This window comes from Anabrus simplex, chromosome 1 (genome assembly GCF_040414725.1).
Source record: "Anabrus simplex isolate iqAnaSimp1 chromosome 1, ASM4041472v1, whole genome shotgun sequence".
Classification (NCBI taxonomy): domain Eukaryota; kingdom Metazoa; phylum Arthropoda; class Insecta; order Orthoptera; family Tettigoniidae; genus Anabrus; species Anabrus simplex.
Genome location: NC_090265.1, coordinates 1,612,260,528 through 1,612,277,895, shown reverse-complemented (window position 1 = coordinate 1,612,277,895; position 17,368 = coordinate 1,612,260,528). Strand labels below are relative to the sequence as shown.

At 38.4% G+C, this 17,368-nt stretch overlaps 1 protein-coding gene across 1 annotated transcript in view; it reads right to left on the bottom strand.

Annotated features, from left to right (window-relative positions):
* LOC136858594 (uncharacterized) overlaps nucleotides 1-17,368 on the bottom strand; it is a 259,902-nt gene that overhangs the window by 82,053 nt on the left and 160,481 nt on the right. Inside the window, exon 2 of the mRNA XM_067138267.2 lies at nucleotides 16,134-16,266. Within this exon, the coding sequence (XP_066994368.2) occupies nucleotides 16,134-16,256 (123 nt within the window). The 5' untranslated portion in view covers nucleotides 16,257-16,266. The remainder of the gene's footprint in view (nucleotides 1-16,133; nucleotides 16,267-17,368) is intronic.

Below are 17,368 nucleotides of genomic sequence, written 5' to 3'. Positions count from 1 at the left end.
ACAGGAGATTCCAAACACCCACTTTTTACGTCTGTAACATTTTACGTTCCCAAGATAATCTTTCAAAAAATTCACCCCAATTTGTCACTTCTGTTTAACCGCCATTAATAGGATTTTCCAAAAACTAAAAAAATACGTGTTTCTTTATTTTTAAAGGTGATCCCATATACAAATTTTCAGTTCTGTAATATCTTCCGTTTCTGAGATATATGTATCCTCATTAAAGGAATTCAACCCATTTTTTACCCTTTTACACAAAATGCTTGTTCCTTTATTTTTAGAGGAGATTCTAACTACCAATTTTTACATCTGTAAATTTTAAAGTTTTAAGATGTAGACGCACTCATTTAAAAATTTACCCCCCTTTTCACCCCCCCCCAGTATTTGGATTTTCCAAAAACGAAAAAAATACGTGTTTCTTTACATTTAAAGTAGATCCCAAATACCAATTTTCAGGTCTGTAATATCTTCGGGTTCTGAAATATAAGTAGCCTCATTAAAGGCATTCAACCCATTATTCACCCTTTTACACCCTTCCTATTGGGATTTTCCGAAAACAAAAGAATACGTGTTTCTTTATTTTTAAAGGAGATTCTAAATACCAATTTTTACATCTATAAACTGTAACAGTTTTGAGATATAGATACACTCATTTTAAAAAATCACCCCCTTTTCACCCACCCATTAATTGGATTTTCCAAAAACAAAAAAATACGTGTTTCTTTATTTTAAAGGAAATTCCAAACACCAATTTTCAGGTCTGTAATATCTTCATTTTCTGAAATATATGTAGCCTGATCAAAAGCTTTCGACCCCTTTTTCACCCCTTTTCACCCCTCCTATTGCGATTTTCCGAAAACAAAAAAATACGTGTTTCTTTATGTTTAACTAGCATGGTACCCGTGCTTCGCTACGGTATTATACTGAAATTTATAACTGCATGCTTATTGTTTTAGATATATAATCCGCCGAAATTCGCGATCTGACACGTTTTCAGCGAGAATCCACCAAAATTCCCGATCTGACTCGTTTTCTATTAGATTACGGCACGTTTCCTCCCATTTTTCAATCTTCCTTTCCAGCAATCGATCTCGTACTTCCCGGGCTAGGCTCAGGTATTCTTCCCGGTCAGTAAATCTTTGACATACCGTATATTCCTATAATCATTTTTAATCTGGATAAAATCCTTCAGGAGATCCGGCGTGGTGTCTTATTGGGAGCCTTGGCTGCACTGAACCCGCGGCCGGCTGCATTCTTAGTCATTACCCGTCCAGGAGCCGTTTCCAGCGCGGTCCGCACATTGGACGACAGTCCGGAACATTATTATTATTATTATTATTATTATTATTATTATTATTATTATTATTAATGTTATTCTTATTCTTATTCTTCTTATTATTATTATTACTATTATGTGTTGCTGGGATGAATGATGACAGGGAAAACCGGAGTATCCGGAGAAAAACCTGTTGCCTCCGTTTTGTGCAGCACGAATGTCACATGGAGTGACCGGGATTTGAACCACGGAACCCAGCTGTGAGAGGCCGGCGCGCTGCCGCCTGAGCAACGGAGGATCCTTATAAGTACATTAAGAACAGTAAAATTAATTGGCCTCACCTCCTTTTACACCCCACCGCCGTTAGTTTTTACTGCCACCCCCCCCCCCCCCCAAAAAAATTAAAAGAAGGCGTGTTTCTTTATGTTTAAGGGAGATTACAAACACCAATGTTCACGTCTATTACCTTCAGTTTTGAGATATAAGTATCCCCATAAATATAATTTACTTTTGTCACTTCATTTCAAACTACTCCCCCCCCCCCTAAGTTAATTTTCCCGCAAAAAATACTTGTTTCTTTAATAGTGAAGGATCTTCTAAATACCAATTATCACGACTCTAACTTCTTCAGTTTTTGATTTATGTGTCCTCATGAAAGAAATTCAACTCCTTTACACTCCCGCCCCCCAAGATGCCTTCCGCCCCAAAACGCGTTTTTCTTTGTTTTTAAAGGAGATCCAAATACGAATTTTCACGTCTGTAACAACTTTAGTTTTTATTAGATGTATATATTCTCATACAATTAAAGTCAATTAATTTTTCAATTCTTTCACCCCCCTCCCCCCGCTTCATTGGATTTTCCGAGAATACGTGTTTCTTTACTTTTAAAGCAGATTGCAAATATCAAATTTCACGTCTGTAACATCTTCATTTTTAAGATATCAGTAGCCTAATTAAAAGAATTCAACACCATTTTCAGTCACTTTCACCCCCCCCCCCACCACCACTCAAGTGGTATTTCCGAAAATTAAAAATACACGTTTCTTTATGTTTAATAGAGATAAAAATACCATTTTTCACTTCTGTAACATGTTAAGTTTTTTAGATATACTGTAAAAATTCTCATTTTAAAATTTCACCCCTTTTGGGTTCCCCTTAAGTGGAGTTTCCAAAAACAAATCACCTATGTTTCTTTACATTTACAGGAGATTCCAAACACCCACTTTTTACGTCTGTAACATTTTACGTTCCCAAGATAATCTTTCAAAAAATTCACCCCAATTTGTCACTTCTGTTTAACCGCCATTAATAGGATTTTCCAAAAACTAAAAAAATACGTGTTTCTTTATTTTTAAAGGTGATCCCATATACAAATTTTCAGTTCTGTAATATCTTCCGTTTCTGAGATATATGTATCCTCATTAAAGGAATTCAACCAATTTTTTACCCTTTTACACCCCTCCTATTGGGATTTACAGGAAACAAAAAATGCGTGTTCCTTTATTTTTAGAGGAGATTCTAACTACCAATTTTTACATCTGTAAATTTTAAAGTTTTAAGATGTAGACGCACTCATTTAAAAATTCACCCCCCTTTTCACCCCCCCCCCCCCCAGTATTTGGATTTTCCAAAAACGAAAACAATACGTGTTTCTTTACATTTAAAGTAGATCCCAAATACCAATTTTCAGGTCTGTAATATCTTCGGGTTCTGAAATATAAGTAGCCTCATTAAAGGCATTCAACCCATTATTCACCCTTTTACACACTTCCTATTGGGATTTTCCGAAAACAAAAGAATACGTGTTTCTTTATTTTTAAAGGAGATTCTAAATACCAATTTTTACATCTATAAAATGTAACAGTTTTGAGATATAGATACACTCATTTTAAAAAATCACCCCCTTTTCACCCACCCATTAATTGGATTTTCCAAAAACAAAAAAATACGTGTTTCTTTATTTTAAAGGAAATTCCAAACACCAATTTTCAGGTCTGTAATATCTTCAGTTTCTGAAATATATGTAGCCTGATCAAAGGCTTTCGACCCCTTTTTCACCCCTTTTCACCCCTCCTATTGCGATTTTCCGAAAACAAAAAAATACGTGTTTCTTTATGTTTAATGAAGATTCTAAATACCAATTTTTACATCTGCAAACTTTAAAAGTTTGGAGATATAGATTCACTCATTTTAAAAATTCACCCCATTTTCACCCTCCCATTAATTGGATTTTTCAAAAACAAAAAAATACGTGTTTCTTTATTTTTAAAAGAGATCAAAAGTACCAATTTTCAGGTCTGTAATATCTTCAGTTTCTGAGATATAAGTACTGGTATACTGATTAAGGGCATTCAACCCATTTTCCCCATTTTCACCCCTTTTCACCCCTCCTATTGGGATTTTCTGAAAACAAAAAAAATACGTGTTTCCTTATTTTTAAAGAAGATTCTAAATACCAATTTTTACATCTGTAAACTTTTAAACTTTCGAGATATAGACACACTCATTTTAAAATTTCACCCCTCTTTTCACCCCCTTAGCGAAGGAATATCCAAAAATCCTCTCTTAGTGAGCACCTACATCTTAATATGAATATATCCCCAAAATTTCATTTCGTTACGTCCAGTAGTTTTGGCTCTGCGATGATGAATCAGTCAGTCAGTCAGGACAAGTTATTTTATATATATAGACTAGCATGGTACCCGTGCTTCGCTACGGTATTATACTGAAATTTATAATTGAATGCTTATTGTTTTAGATATATAATCCGCCGAAATTCGCGATCTGACACGTTTTCAGCGAGAATCCACCAAAATTCCCGATCTGACTCGTTTTCTATTAGATTACGGCACGTTTCCTCCCATTTTTCAATCTTCCTTTCCAGCAATCGATTTCGTACTTCCCGGGCTAGGCTCCGGTATTCTTCCCGGTCAGTTGGGTCCGTAAATCTTTGACATACCGTATATTCCTATAATCATTTTTAATCCGGATAAAATCCTTCAGCAGATCCGGCGTGGTGTCTTATTGGGAGCCTTGGCTGCACTGAACCCGCGGCCGGCTGCATTCTTAGTCATTACCCGTCCAGGAGCCGTTTCCAACGCTGTCCGCACATTTGACGACGGTCCGGAACATTACTATTATTATTATAATTATTATTATTATTATTATTATTAATGTTATTCTTCTTCTTCTTCTTATTATTATTATTACTATTATGTGTTGCTGGGATGAATGATGACAGGGAAAACCGGAGTATCCGGAGAAAAACCTGTTCCGCCTCCGTTTTGTCCAGCACGAATGTCACATGGAGTGACCGGGATTTGAACCACGGAACCCAGCTGTGAGAGGCCGGCGCGCTGCCGCCTGAGCAACGGAGGATCCTTATAAGTACATTAAGAACAGTAAAATCAATTGGCCTCACCTCCTTTTACACCCCACCGCCGTTAGTTTTTACTGCCACCCACCCCCCCAAAAAAAAAATTAAAAGAAGGCGTGTTTCTGTATGTTTAAGGGAGATTCCAAACACCAATGTTCACGTCTATTACCTTCAGTTTTGAGATATAAGTATCCCCATAAATATAATTTACTTTTGTCACTTCATTTCAAACTACTCCCCCCCCCCCTAAGTGAATTTTCCCGCAAAAAATACTTGTTTCTTTAATAGTGAAGGATCTTCTAAATACCAATTATCACGACTCTAACTTCTTCAGTTTTTGATTTATGTGTCCTCATGAAAGGAATTCAACTCCTTTACACTCCCGCCCCCCAAGATGCCTACCGCCCCAAAACGCGTTTTTCTTTGTTTTTAAAGGAGATCCAAATACGAATTTTCACGTCTGTAACAACTTTAGTTTTTATTAGATGTATATATTCTCATACAATTAAAGTCAATTAATTTTTCAATTCTTTCACCCCCCTCCCCCCCGCTTCATTGGATTTTGCGAGAATACGTGTTTCTTTACTTTTAAAGCAGATTGCAAATATCAAATTTCACGTCTGTAACATCTTCATTTTTAAGATATCAGTAGCCTAATTAAAAGAATTCAACACCATTTTCAGTCACCTTCACCCCCCCCCTCCACCCAAGTGGTATTTCCGAAAATTAAAAATACACGTTTCTTTATGTTTAATAGAGATAAAAATACCATTTTTCACTTCTGTAACATGTTAAGTTTTTTAGATATACTGTAAAAATTCTCATTTTAAAATTTCACCCCTTTTGGGTTCCCCTTAAGTGGAGTTTCCAAAAACAAATCACCTATGTTTCTTTACATTTACAGGAGATTCCAAACACCCACTTTTTACGTCTGTAACATTTTACGTTCCCAAGATAATCTTTCAAAAAATTCACCCCAATTTGTCACTTCTGTTTAACCGCCATTAATAGGATTTTCCAAAAACTAAAAAAATACGTGTTTCTTTATTTTTAAAGGAGATCCCATATACAAATTTTCAGTTCTGTAATATCTTCCGTTTCTGAGATATATGTATCCTCATTAAAGGAATTCAACCCATTTTTTACCCTTTTACACCCCTCCTATTGGGATTTACAGGAAACAAAAAAATACGTGTTCCTTTATTTTTAGAGGAGATTCTAACTACCAATTTTTACATCTGTAAATTTTAAAGTTTTAAGATGTAGACACATTCATTTTAAAAATTCACCCCCCTTTTCACCCCTCAATATTTGGATTTTCCAAAAACGAAAAAATACGTGTTTCTTTACATTTAAAGTAGATCCCAAATACTAATTTTCAGGTCTGTAATATCTTCGGGTTCTGAAATATAAGTAGCCTCATTAAAGGCATTCAACCCATTATATACCCTTTTACACCCTTCCTATTGGGATTTTCTGAAAACAAAAGAATACGTGTTTCTTTATTTTTAAAGGAGATTCTAAATACCAATTTTTACATCTATAAACTGTAACAGTTTTGAGATGTAGATACACTCATTTTAAAAAATCACCCCATTTTCACCCCCCCATTAATTGGATTAACCAAAAACAAAAAGTACGTGTTTCTTTATTTTAAAGGAGATCCCAAACACCAATTTTCAGGTCTGTAATATCTTCAGTTTCAGAAATATATGTAGCCTCATCAAAGGCTTTCGACCCCTTTTTCACCCCTTTTCACCCCTCCTATTGCGATTTTCCGAAAACAAAAAAATACGTGTTTCTTTATGTTTAATGAAGATTCTAAATACCAATTTTTACATCTGCAAACTTTAAAAGTTTGGAGATATAGATTCCCTCATTTTAAAAATTCACCCCATTTTCACCCTCCCATTAATTGGATTTTTCAAAAACAAAAAAATACGTGTTTCTTTATTTTTAAAAGAGATCAAAAGTACCAATTTTCAGGTCTGTAATATCTTCAGTTTCTGAGATATAACTACTGGTATACTGATTAAGGCCATTCAACCCATTTTCCCTATTTTCACCCCTTTTCACCCCTCCTATTCGGATTTTCAGAAAACAAAAAAATACGTGTTTCCTTATTTTTAAAGAAGATTCTAAATACCAATTTTTACATCTGTAAACTTTTAATCTTTCGAGATATAGACACACTCATTTTAAAATTTCATCCCTCTTTTCACCCCCTTAGCGAAGGAATATCCAAAAATCCTCTCTTAGCGAGCACCTACATCTTAATATGAATATATCTCCAAAATTTCATTTCGTTACGTCCAGTAGTTTTGGCTCGGCGATGATGAATCAGTCAGTCAGTCAGTCAGTCAGTCAGTCAGGACAAGTTATTTTATATATATAGATGATATGAGTAAAGGAGTATAATCATAGGTAAGGCTTTTTGCGGATGGTGTTATTCTGTATAGAGTAATAAATAAGGTACAAGATTGTGAGCAACTGCAAAATGACCTCGATAATGTTGTGAGATGGACAGTAGGCAATGGTATGGTGATAAACGGGGTTAAAAGTAAGGTTGTGAGTTTCAAAAATAGGAAAAGTCCTCTGAGTTTTAATTACTTTGTTGATGGGATGAAAGTTCCCTTTGGGGATCCTTGTAAGTATCTGGGTGTTAATATAAGGAAAGATCTTCACTGGGGTAATCACATAAACGGGATTGTAAAGAAAGTATACAGATCTCTGCACATAGTTATGAGGGTGTTTATGGGTTTTAGTAAGGATGTAAAGGAGAGGGCATATAAGTCTCTGGTAAGACCCCAACTAGAGTTTGGTTCCAGTGTATGAGACCCTCACCAGGATTGGAAAAAATCCAAAGAAAAGCAGCTCGATTTGTTCTGGGTGATTTCCGACAAAAGAGTAGCGTTACAAAAATGTTGCAAAGTTTGGGCTGGGAAGAACTGGGAGAAAGGAGACGAGCTGCTCGACTGAGTGGTATGTTCCGAGCTGTCAGCGAAGAAAGAATAAGAATAAGTTTGAATGGCGTCTTTAAAAGTAGGAAAGATCACAATATGAAGATAAAGTTGGAATACAAGAGGACAAATTGGGGCAAATATTCATTTATAGGAAGAGGAGTTAGGGATTGGAATAACTTACCAAGGCAGATATTCAATAAATTTCCAATGTCATTGAAATCATTTAAGAAAAGGCTAGGCAAAAAACAGATAGGGAATCTGCCACCTGGGCGACTGCCCTAAATGCAGATCAGTGTTGACTGATTGATTGGCAGTGAAAGCCAACGGTGGAGCTCGAACCCACGCTTCTCCCGAATACAGAGCTTGACTGCATAGTCGTAGCGCGTTAACACGCGCGACCACTCCACCCGATAAAAAGGCGCTATTAGTGGAATGGATACGAATAAATTAAATAAATAAAAAATAAAAATAAAAGAGTCCTATGTCCAGTCCTTGATACCTCATACATTTCTGCCGTACGATTTATAAGAATATAGATATTCTCGAACTTATATGTTTATTGCTATTTTATCTGAGTCTGCAGGAGATTTGGAGAAACTGCTAAATAGTATGGTCACAGTCCTGGAGAAGGAGTGCAAGGTGAAAATAAATAAATAAATCCAAAACCAAAGTAATTGGGTGCAGTCGAACGAACTGAAGTAACAGTATTCATCTACATCCTTTAAGACTTAATTTCCTAATATAATTTTCACCGAGCTCGATAGCTGCAGTATCCAGTATTCTGGAGATAGTGGGTTCGAACCTCACTCTCGGCAGCCCTGAAGACGGTTTCCCGTGGTTTCCCATTTTCACACCAAGCACATTCACATTAAGGGCACGGCCACTTTCTTCCCATTCCTAGGCCTTTCCTGTCCCATCGTTGCCATAAGACCTATCTGTGTCGGTGCGACGTAAAGCAACTAGCAAAAAAAAAAAAAAGTCTTATTGTTACATTGGTTCCATATAACAGGAGCATATTCAAGTCTAGAGCGTACTAACGTTTAGTAAAAAAGCGAAGTCATCTCGGTACAGATCATGAAGGTCCCAGGGAGAGGTGAAAGGTAAAGTCTTCCACTAACCGTTACCTCGGCCCTCGGTGGGGTAGAGTGGTTAGCTCTACGCCCGGCCGTCTCTGCCTTCAGGCATTAAACTGGTGCTCAGTTTTTGTGTAGGCTGACTGAACCTCAGGGTCGTGTGCACCTCCGAAAGTGGAAATTTCGTTTCTTAAATTTTTCAACTTCCTGACGATGAATCGAACCCACGTCCTCCCGAGTAAACCGAACACGCTTTTGCTGCCTCGGCCAGGCAGTCCCTACTAACGTGTTGTAGAGTAATAATTATTATTACATTAAATGGTTTTACATTACGCATGGCAAATCCTAGCACTTCTGTTAGCTGTTAACTTGGCGTCGAATAATATACCAAGGTCTTGGAATTCTATGAATTTCTTCAATTTCTCCCCAAACATCAAGTAAGCGAAAGTTACCAGCACTTTGACTGTTGAGAAAGAGAGGGTTACGCACTTAGAAATATTGAATTTAATTTTGTTCTTAATGCTCCATTCTCAGATGTTATCTATATCGCACTGTAGAAGATGGCAATCCTGTATTGTTAGAATACGCCTGTATAATTCCAGATCATCCTTGGGTGGACCGAAAATCAAACCCGGTCCCTACCTAAATTACAGGCCTGACTCGATTGGAAGACATCCTTTGTAAACACATGAGCCACGACAACTTTTCAAATCCACTGTACAGGAAGAAGGCGCTATTTGCTAGAAGGTAAGCAAAGCTATATTTAAACAGGAAATGCCATAAACTGTAGTTTTATTAGATCAGCCTACACGAGATTTTATATGGTCACTACTACCCTACCGTAAAGCTGGATAAAGACATGGTGCGAAACTGGATTCAGGCGGAAGTCCACCGCTGTGGCGAAATTAACATACCTGCACCCCTAGCAACTATTATAACATGCGCCCTACAGAAAAAAAAAAAGAAGTCAAGTACATGAATTAACTACAGAAGATGGTAGGAGCACTGTACAAGTAATGTTTGAAATTACACAAAACCGGAGGGTTTAGAACCTGATAACTTTCAAAGATGAAAATAAATTCACCAATCGCAGAAATGTTCGTCCCTCGTTGATGGTAGCGAACTCGTCGATCAAATCTGCATAGTTATCGTTTTTCGTTTGCTAGTAGATGACAGACAAGCCGTTCCTCTTTAGATAGGGTTAACCAGTAGCGATATCTCGAAAAACAAATTTACCCTCTTGAAAGGGGACGAGAATTATTGATAACGGTATTAAATGTTTCTTGGTGGTTAGCAAAGTAAGACCACACAGGTGTTGTATTATTCTAAGGATAAATAGCGAAAGTTTAAGGTAATAACTTCAATTGTAATAATTCAGATATTATTTTGGGTATTAACAAAAATAGAGAGCCTGCATGGCTCAGGCGGCAGTGCGCTGGCCTCTCACCACAGGGTTCCGAGGTTCAAATCCCGGGTCACTCCATGGAAAATTTGTGCTGAACAAAGTGAAAGAGAGATAGGATTTTCTCCGGGTACTCCGGTTTTCCCTATCATATTTCATTCCAGCAACACTCTCCATTAACATTTCATTTCATCTATTAGTCATTTATCATTGCCCCAGAGGAGTGCGACAGGCTTCGACAGCCGGCACATTTCCTATTCTCGCCGCTAGATGGGGCTTCATTCATTTCATTCCAGGCCCGGTCGAATGACTGGAAAGAGGCTGAGGAATTTAATTTCATTAACAAAAATAAGATTAGCCAAACTTCGCTGTCCCCAATAGCGTCACCCTAAGAGAGGGCCTGTGTTATCAATCCGTCCCTGAGAGCCATGTGAAGTCCGAAGGACCAACTTGAAGCTGATTTTTGTATCTTAAGGAAAAGCTCAGACTGCCAATTTGATTACATTAGCGACAGAACTAGACAATTTTAGTAGGCTGCTTGAGGTAATTGAAATGATTGTGTTGATTGTGGGAGTTACTGGACTCATCTCGGGTCGAAAATGGAGAAATGAAATTGAAAACCTACAACCTGTTTTCCAGTCATTGACCGGGTCAGGGATGTAATGAATGAAGCAGATATAGGCTATTAGTACGATGGGGTCGCCACTCCCAAAGTGATTTATTAATGACTGATAGATGCTATGAAATGAGAATGGAGAGTGTTGCTGGAATGAAAGATGACAGGGAAAACCGGAGTACCCGGAGAAAAACCTGTCCCGCCTCCGCTTTGTCCAGCACAAATCTTACATGGAACGACCGGGATTTTGAACCACGGTATCCAGCGGTGAGAGGCCGACGCGCTGCCGTCTGAGCCACGGAGGCTCTATCGAAAATGGAGAAACTGAAAAAAATTATACATTTAAGCTTCTTTATATCTTACGAAATTTTTAAACCAGTCTTTTGCCTCACCTGAAAAATTTGGTAAAAATGAGCTACCCTATCTTGCACCTTGCTTTTGGCGACGCGGCAATGGGCTAGGTAAGAGCTGAGACTAGAAAGGTGTTGGTAGGTCCTTAAGGGGTTTCATACGTTAGCAGGCGAACTTTTCAGAAAACATTTAATTTTTTCTGCATCTTAGTCGGTTGTTTGAGAAACAGTACAAGTCCAGTTTTTAGTCATTTTGAGTTATGAACACAAGTACGTATCTCAAACGTGAGTGCATCCTGTAACACAGAAATATCACAAGTACAATTATTTTCCATCTTAATGTCGCCATTTAAATATCATGTTATTTTGAAAAATAACACGAAGGATATGGAAAACGAAGTAGAATGAAAGCATCTGTGGATGTGCCTGGAAATGTTAGCCGGAAAATATTAAGATGGTGTAGCAATCTTGTGTGTTAAGTTTTAGTACAGGGGTTTTGAAGCACAGAACATAGTAATTAGAAGTTCTTTAAAATGTAAATTAAAGCTCCTAGGATCGTTAAATTGATTAATCTTAAGGAATCCAGTACATATAATGGGCATTAAAAGCCTTAACAGTAGAAAACATGTAAATTATTTAAGTTTGTTTGAGAAACAGCACAAGTCCAAGTTAAAAAAATAGTCCATATAACAAAAACCTGTTAGCCTAAAATAAGACGGTCAAGTAGTCTCAATATCTTCTTTCGAAAGGTGTAGCATATTTGGTTTGTGTTAGAAAGATGTTTTTAAATACATGGGCTTAAACAACCGATCCAATTATTTGTGGGATTTTCTTGAAATGTATCACCTATGTGTATTAATGTTGAAGCTTTCGTACTTTGTGAAGAATGATTTTGTGTGATTTATTTGTTTTTCTATTTCCAAAATGAATTTTACCTATTTTACAAGGAATACTCAACATAGCCCCAAAATAAAAGTAAAAATAGCTTTTTTCACTCCTCTTGCACGTCCTCTAGCATGAACCACCATGAAATTAGGAGGGACCTTTATATAGAATTTGGAGAAATTCAAATTGTAATTTTTGAAAATATAGATTTCCGTGTGGTGTTTTGCCTGTACCTTTTCAGTTACACAAATAACTAGTTATCTACGCACCCGATCGATCACGTGTTATTTGTATGTTTCAACAGTCGTGTGTTCTGTTATGTGATAGAAGAAAAAGTCGAAAATGAAACCAAGATGGCTGTTTAAGATCGATTGTTCGATAATGGTAGAGTAGAGTTAAATGGCGGTAAGGATATTCCTACCGCTCAGTTAGACCCATCTCTCTCTCTCATTAACATCTGTGCAACAACTTATGTATATGCTAATGAGTCATTGTTCTGCGACATTTCGTAAGTGTGGGAGGAGCAGGTCATTGACCTGTCTTCAAATGTACAGCGCAGCGGGCGTCACGTTAATCAGCTCTCTATTAAACCATCTTGTTTATTCTCTTGTGCATGTTTCTACCGCCCTCGTATTATTGATTGCTCCCAATAATGATAAGGAGTAGAAAAGCAAGTCCCTCTGTGGGTGGAGGAGGTAGAATACGCCCACAGTGTACCCTGCCTCTTGTAAGAGCCGACTAAAAGTGGACCGGGAGCTCTGAAGTTTTTTTATTTATTTATTATATATTTGATTGATAAATAGGGTTCCAGAGAGCAAGAGCTCGGTCAAGAGGAACAATACAGAGATAATCACAACAATGGCGGATTAACGAATAAGGTCTAAAAGTGAAAGAGTAATAATAGTGGTTTTATATAAGCTTTAAGTATCACAATTTACCTAATGGATAGGATTATATTAAGTGGATTATTATCAGAGTAACAATACAGGAGGAACAACTTTTTGACTGTCAAGATTTGGAAATGAAAATATCAGAGAAATAACTGTTACACATTTTTAGTGCCTAACAGGTACTTCTTAAGCTTATTACGAAATGGCACAGTTTTAGAGATGATTGCTATATTGTCAGGAATGCTGTTATATTCAGATATTAGTAAGTGTTGCACTCCCTTAGTGCCAAACCTTGTTGTATAATTTTTGATGAACATGTAATTTATTTTTTTGCCTTGTCTTATATGAATGGATGTCAGTGACTTTAGGAAATTCAGAGTTGGTGAACATTTTATTATGCAAGGCTTTATTAATAAGAAGTGATGCATTTAATGAGATTAATTTCTTAAGAGGTAATATATTTGTGTCAGAGTACATTTTATTTCGAGAATATAGTTGATGAAATCCATACATAAATCTAATAACCCTGTTTTGTAAGACTTCCAAAGTCTTGCTTTGCCCCAAATGAAACACAAGTAAGAAAGTCGAGATTGTATCATTGTGAAATAAATTAGACGAAGAGTGTCAATTGTTAGTAGGTACTTAATCTTGCCAATGATACCAACCAAGACAGAGATTTTATTTTTTACGTTTAATATATGAGGTGTCCAAGAGAGGGCGCTATCAATTATTAGTCCAAGATATTTAACTTCTTTAACCCATTGCAACTTCGTAGTGCCAAATAATATATTTGTAGTTGCATTTATGTCAATTTGTAATTTATCGAACATCATACAGACAGTTTTTGAGTAATTGGCTGTTAGAAGACTTTTTCTCTGACATTCATCTAAGATATGACAGTCATGCTGGATATCTGCAACTATTTCATCTTCAGAATTTGATGAATAGAACAGTGAAGTATCATCTGCCAAAAGTGATATTTTACCCTTAAAAGAACACAGGCTATGTCATTTATATATATGAGAAACAAAATTGGACCCAATATGGAACCTTGTGGTACATGGGTTGGCAACCATGACCCCCTCGCTGAGTATGGCATTGCCTCCACTTGTGTCCTCACCTTCATCTTTCCCATCCGACATTCCTTGGTCAACTCTTGCTTCTTTTCCCGCTCCGACAGTATTAGGTTTGCGAGGACTAGGGTGTCTTTTCACGCCCTTCGTGGCCCTTGTCACTCTTTTGCTAACAGCATTTTTGGAAGCTTAAGACTTTTCTAATTTTCCTTCTGATTCGAGTTTTTTTACATAACATAAGTCAAAACAGCCCTACAACCAAAGGTACTCCTTCCACCCCGTCAATATCCACGCGAACCAACCACCGTTTATTTTACGTGGGCCCTCCCCATCACATTACCACAAGCTTCAGGAGTACCTCTGGCTCAACCTCAAAGACATTACCGACCTACGGTTCAGCAAGTTGTACTTGCGCCTTGCAGTACGTACCCATGGCCAGTAGGTAGTAATGTTCGGTCTTTGAATGTTAAAAGCTTAGCGTAAAATCGTGAAAAATCGTATATATATTCAACTATGGCAATCCACATCACATATGAGTGTTAAGCTATTAGCCCCAGTTAAGAATTGCTGGTACATCTAATACACTGAACGTATGTTGAATATTAAAGCTTGAAATTTTCTTCACCAAACGAAAACGAAAAATAATTCATGCAGTAGAGGGTTAATAGAAACTTTGTAAGTTACAAATCGCATCCCAAATTTTCATACCTCCAATCTGCTTTGTACTGAATTTTACAGGAAAGTAAGGAAAGGTTTAGCCTAATAACGTTAGAAATAACGTTTTCCCTGGCAATGTGTTTTAAATTACCTAAAGAGAAACTCTTGATTTCTGATGTTTCTAGAGATATTTGAAATCGTTATATAAACATTGCACGTAGACTGTTTGGATTTTTAAAATTCCCTATTCAGTTAGTTTACCGTCCAGGTTTGATTTATCCCCCAGATTCAATGAGGGATTCCACGTCTACCGCCTGGTAGAGTCCTGGAGCGTGAGACATTTGGTCGTGGGTACAAATGGGAAGGAGGACCAGTACCACGCCCAGGCAACTTAACCTACAATGCTGAACACGGGCCCTGTAGGGGAGATTGGAAGGGATAAGCAAGGAAGAGGGAAGGAAGCGTCCGTGGCCTTGAGTTAGATACCATCCCGGCATTTACCTGAAGAAGTGGGAAACCACAGAAAACCACTTCGAGGATGGCTGAAATGGGAATCGAACCCCCTTCCACTCAGTTGACCTCCCGAGGCTGAGTGGACCTTGTTCCAGTCCTCGTACCACTTTTTAAATTTCGTGGCAGAGCCGGGAATCGAATCAGGGCCTCCGGGGTGGTAGCTAATCCTATCAACCACTACACCACAGAGGTGGACTTTTGGGAATTAAAATCGTTAGAAATCATATTATTTGGTTTAAGAACATCACTTAGAAGCCGTTACAAGAGCTGTTTCGTTTCCTCACTTCGCCAACAGGTGATAGTGGTTTCAGATTGCATCTTCCAAGGTAAATCTCGATTTCAAAAGATGTCACTGGTTTTACGCTCGACAATCTCCTTTAGTGGCTTTCGGAGATACCGATGTGGCAGAATTTAGGCCGCTATATCTTCTTCTTCGTTTCACCTCGAGGCTGACAATTCTTCTTAATCACCGAATAGAGTAGGCTTTGGCTAAACAGCGGCTAGTTTTGGCTTTGCTGCTGTACATTCGTAAAGTGGAGGGGCTGGTGCCCACCATCAGCTGTCGTGAGGTTTTTCGTGGTTTTTCCATTTACCTATACCAAGGTAAATGACGGGACAGATACTTTTATAGGCCACGGCCACACCTTAAATCACCGTTCCAAATATCCTTGGTCTGAGAGAGAGCACAGCCCTCTAGGAGGTCCGTCGTACCTCTTCAGGATACGGTATGAGAACATTTCGATTAGTAGCAGTAGTCGTCTTCTCTATCCAAAGCCTTCCTTCAGTCTTGTTACTCGGAGAGAGCTCTGTTCTTTTCCATGCTGGTAAATCTACGGACATGAGGGTAAAGTACATGAGTACCTTCAAATACCACCGGATTGAGCTGAGATTGAACCCGCCAATTTGGAGTCAGAAGGCCAGCGCTCTTTCCAATATTGAAAGAAAATGCAAGTAGGAAATTTTAGAGTCAGGGTATCGAATAGAATAGCAGATGACCCATGAATGAAATACGAATATTTACTGAGAACGAATTCTATATATAGTTTCATATAGACTTACAAACATGAGAGCCATGCCAAGGGTGACCATCCATCCCCAGCCACCCTCTGGAGGTACCATCTGTTCAGTCTCAGGGAGCGTCGTCAGCAGAGAGCGCCGCCTCTGCTCCCTGGACAGCGCCATCTCTTCCAGCCTGGAACAAATAAGAAGACTTTCTTATAACCATTAAACACCCCAACTGGGGCTAGACTAGGAATGTAAGAGGTCAGAACCAGAAAGATCACAATAAAACAACACCCACATGAGCCTAGTGCACGGAGCTAATTATCATGCTATTGCTGAACTCTGACAAAACTAATTATTGTAATATTTACGACTAGCTGTTGTTACCCGTCGTTGACGAGTCTGATTTCACAATTGCAGCAGAATTATGATCTAACGCAGGTGAGTGGCAACAAAAGACGCAGAGCATACTTCGACAATAATAAAGTAAGTCAGTCAGTGTAATTTTACTGTGGGGTGACAATAATTAATGGCGTGTGGCCTCTGGAGAGGTCTGGTGGAGGTCTTTCGAGTTGACGCCTGATGCCCGTCTATGAACATGTTGCCCTACCTCGATGAATTCTAATGCTGAAGACGGCAAGTACACTCAGCCCGCGAACCACTAAAATTAACCAATAAAGGTTAAAATCCGCGATCCGCTCGCGAATCGAACCCGAGACCCCTTAGACCAAAGGCCAGCACGCTAAACGTTTAGCCATGGTGTCGGACGGGGTGACAGTGAAATTGAATGAGTAATATTAATCATGTCATATTTGGAAAAACATAATGCGTGGTTATGTTTACATGTACCATGTTCTCGACTATCAACTATTACACGAAACCTGTACATTAAGCCAAGACCTCTCAGGGTGAATGCACCGGTGCACTGCGCGGTGCGAGGTGCAAAAGACGGCTTCGCTAAGTTGACCGGAGTGCAGGCTCCCTCTGCTCGATTTTGAGCAAAAGCGCTGTTTCACTCTTTCCCTACGCTTGTCTCACTCGCTCCACCTTTCTCTCCCTTCCTCACATGCTCTGCAGCGTTCCACCATCCGCGCACAGTTGAGCCGAGCTTAGCCAAGTAGGCCCGAGACAAAACGCTGGATCGAACCAAGCCGAGTCGGACCGATGCACTGTACACAGAGGCTCTGCACCTCGGTTTGCACGCATGAGATTTTAGGCGTTTGCGTGGCCCTGCATTAAGGAGTATATTTTCAATGTTCGTTTGGTTATTATGTCAGTGTACGATATTGCCT